We start from the raw sequence: 2,500 nt of genomic DNA on the forward strand, positions 1-2,500 counted from the left end.
GCCTGGTGCCGCCCAGCGACTTCAACGCCATCCTGAGCCTGGTGATGAGCGTGGTGCTGACCACCATGCTGGCCATGGTCATGTTCGCCATGGGCTGCACGGTGGAGGTGGGCAAGCTGTGGCAGCACCTGCGGCGGCCCTGGGGCATCGCCATCGGCTTCCTGTGCCAGTTCGGCATCATGCCCTTCACCGCCTTCGCCCTGTCGCTGGCCTTCAACGTCATGCCCGTGCAGGCCGTGGTCATCATCATCATGGGCTGCTGCCCCGGCGGATCCAGCTCCAACATCATCGCCTACTGGCTGGACGGAGACATGGACCTCAGGTGAGAGCCCACAGAGAGAGTGTGTGTGTGTGTGTGTGTGTGAGAGAGAGAGAGTGACCTCAGGTGAGACCGAGAGAGAGTGTGTGTGTGTGTGAGAGAGAGTGAGTGACCTCAGGTGAGACCGAGAGAGAGAGTGTGTGTGTGTTTGTGTGTGTGTGAGAGAGAGAGAGTGACCTCAGGTGAGACCGAGAGAGAGAGTGACCTCAGGTGTGTGTGTGTATGAGAGAGAGTAACCTCAGGTGTGTGTGTGTGTGTGAGAGAGAGACTGACCTCAGGTGTGTGTGTGAGAGAGGGAGTCCTCAGTGGTTCCATGCTGGTAGAATGAGTTGCCCAGTGCTCTCCGTTCCTATGCTAGCTTGGGGTCTTTCAAGAGGAGTCTAAAGGCATTTCTGTTCAACATCTACTTAGTTTACTAAGCCTTTCTTATGCCTTATGATGTGCATATTATAGGAATTAGTTATTTTCTTTAAACTATTGATGGAATTGACGATTTTGTTTATTATGGCTATTTCATGTTTCTATATCACTATGACCTGATTCGAAAGTATTTTATTCATGAATTAATGACAAAAGATTTAAAAAGCTCATTTTAGCACCTCTCCGCCGTAGCCCTTTTCATCTCGTGTACCCCCAGAAGCCGGTCCCACAGTTTGGGAGTCCCAGCCCTAGGCGCTTAGGATGAGTATAAATGTTCCTCCATCTCGGATCTGCACTTTAGCAACATCTCTGCTATTTGCTAGCATAGTGAGCGCGTGTCTTCTGTAGAACCAGTGTGATGGTGAGGCTCTCCCTCTTGGCTCTGTGTTTAAGCTAGTGCAGTGTTTTATGTGCGTTTAAAAGTTATTAGAGTGTCCCTCCATTTTGGCTCTGCGGTTGCAGTAATACCTATGCAGTGTTAATATGTGTGTTTCCCAGTATCAGTATGACTGCGTGTCTCTATTTAGGCTCTGCGGTTGCAGTAATACCCATGCAGTGTTAATATGTGTGTTTCCCAGTATCAGTATGACTGCGTGTCTCCATTTAGGCTCTGCGGTTGCATTAATACCTATGCAGTGTTAATATGTGTGTTTCCCAGTATCAGTATGACTGCGTGTCTCCATTTTGGCTCTGCGGTTGCATTAATACCGATGCAGCTATGCAGTGTTTTATGTGTGTGCTGCCCAGCATCAGTAACCAGATCCCTCCATTTTGGCTCTGCCGGTGCACCATGACTGATGCAGTGTTCTCTATGTGTTTTAAAGTATCAGCATGACGGCGTGCTCCTCCATCTTGGCTCTGCTGATGCAGTGTTCTCTATGTGTTTTACAGTATCAGCATGACGGCGTGCTCCTCCATCTTGGCTCTGCTGATGCAGTGTTCTCTATGTGTTTTACAGTATCAGCATGACGGCGTGCTCCTCCATCTTGGCTCTGGGGATGATGCCTCTGTGTCTGCTCATCTACACGTCCGTCTGGGTATCAGCAGACACCATCCAGATCCCCTACCAGAGCATCGGTGAGTCACACACACACACACACACACACACACACACACACTGCAGATGTGACCAGGTTTATATGGGCTTATGCAACTTTATTTCATACACACAGACACACACACACACACACACACACACACACACACACACACACACATACACAGAGATACACACAAAGAAACACATACTCACACAGAGATAAACACACACACACGCACACACGCACACACACACACACACACACACACACACACACACACACAGACAGACACACACAGTGGAGGGAGAGGGACGGCTGGCATGAATGGGTGACAAAAGTGTGTGTGTGAGTGTGTCACCTGACTTTGCGGCCAGGTGTGACAATGTCCAATGTTAATGTTCCAAGCCCAGTTATGACTCCTGTAAAAGAACACCTGGATAGCTCAGCACTAACTGAGCCCATAAAAGACCCGTAAAAGCACCTTCAATCTTACCGCAGCCTGCCATCACCCAGAGCAGCCTTCAATCTCACCGCAGCCTGCCATCACCCCAACCACAGAACAGAGCAGCCGTCTTTAAGACTTTAAGGCATCCTTGGACATAATGAGCGAATTAGTGTAGTGTTGTGTGCAGACTAGTGTTAAGTAGAGTATTGAAGCTGACTGTTCTGTGTGTGTGTGTGTGTGTGTGTATGTGTGTGTGTGTGTGTGTGTGTGTGTGTG

The 2,500-nt window shown here is 49.2% G+C and overlaps 1 protein-coding gene across 1 annotated transcript in view; it reads left to right on the plus strand.

Annotated features, from left to right (window-relative positions):
* Positions 1-2,500, plus strand: part of slc10a2 (solute carrier family 10 member 2) — a 4,494-nt gene that overhangs the window by 276 nt on the left and 1,718 nt on the right. Inside the window, exons 1-2 of the mRNA XM_062535391.1 lie at positions 1-322; positions 1,698-1,816. The exon at positions 1-322 is cut by the window's left edge and continues 276 nt beyond it. Coding sequence (XP_062391375.1) covers positions 1-322; positions 1,698-1,816 — 441 coding nt within the window. The remainder of the gene's footprint in view (positions 323-1,697; positions 1,817-2,500) is intronic.

The sequence above is a fragment of the Sardina pilchardus genome, chromosome 4 (assembly GCF_963854185.1).
Source record: "Sardina pilchardus chromosome 4, fSarPil1.1, whole genome shotgun sequence".
NCBI lineage: Eukaryota > Metazoa > Chordata > Actinopteri > Clupeiformes > Clupeidae > Sardina > Sardina pilchardus.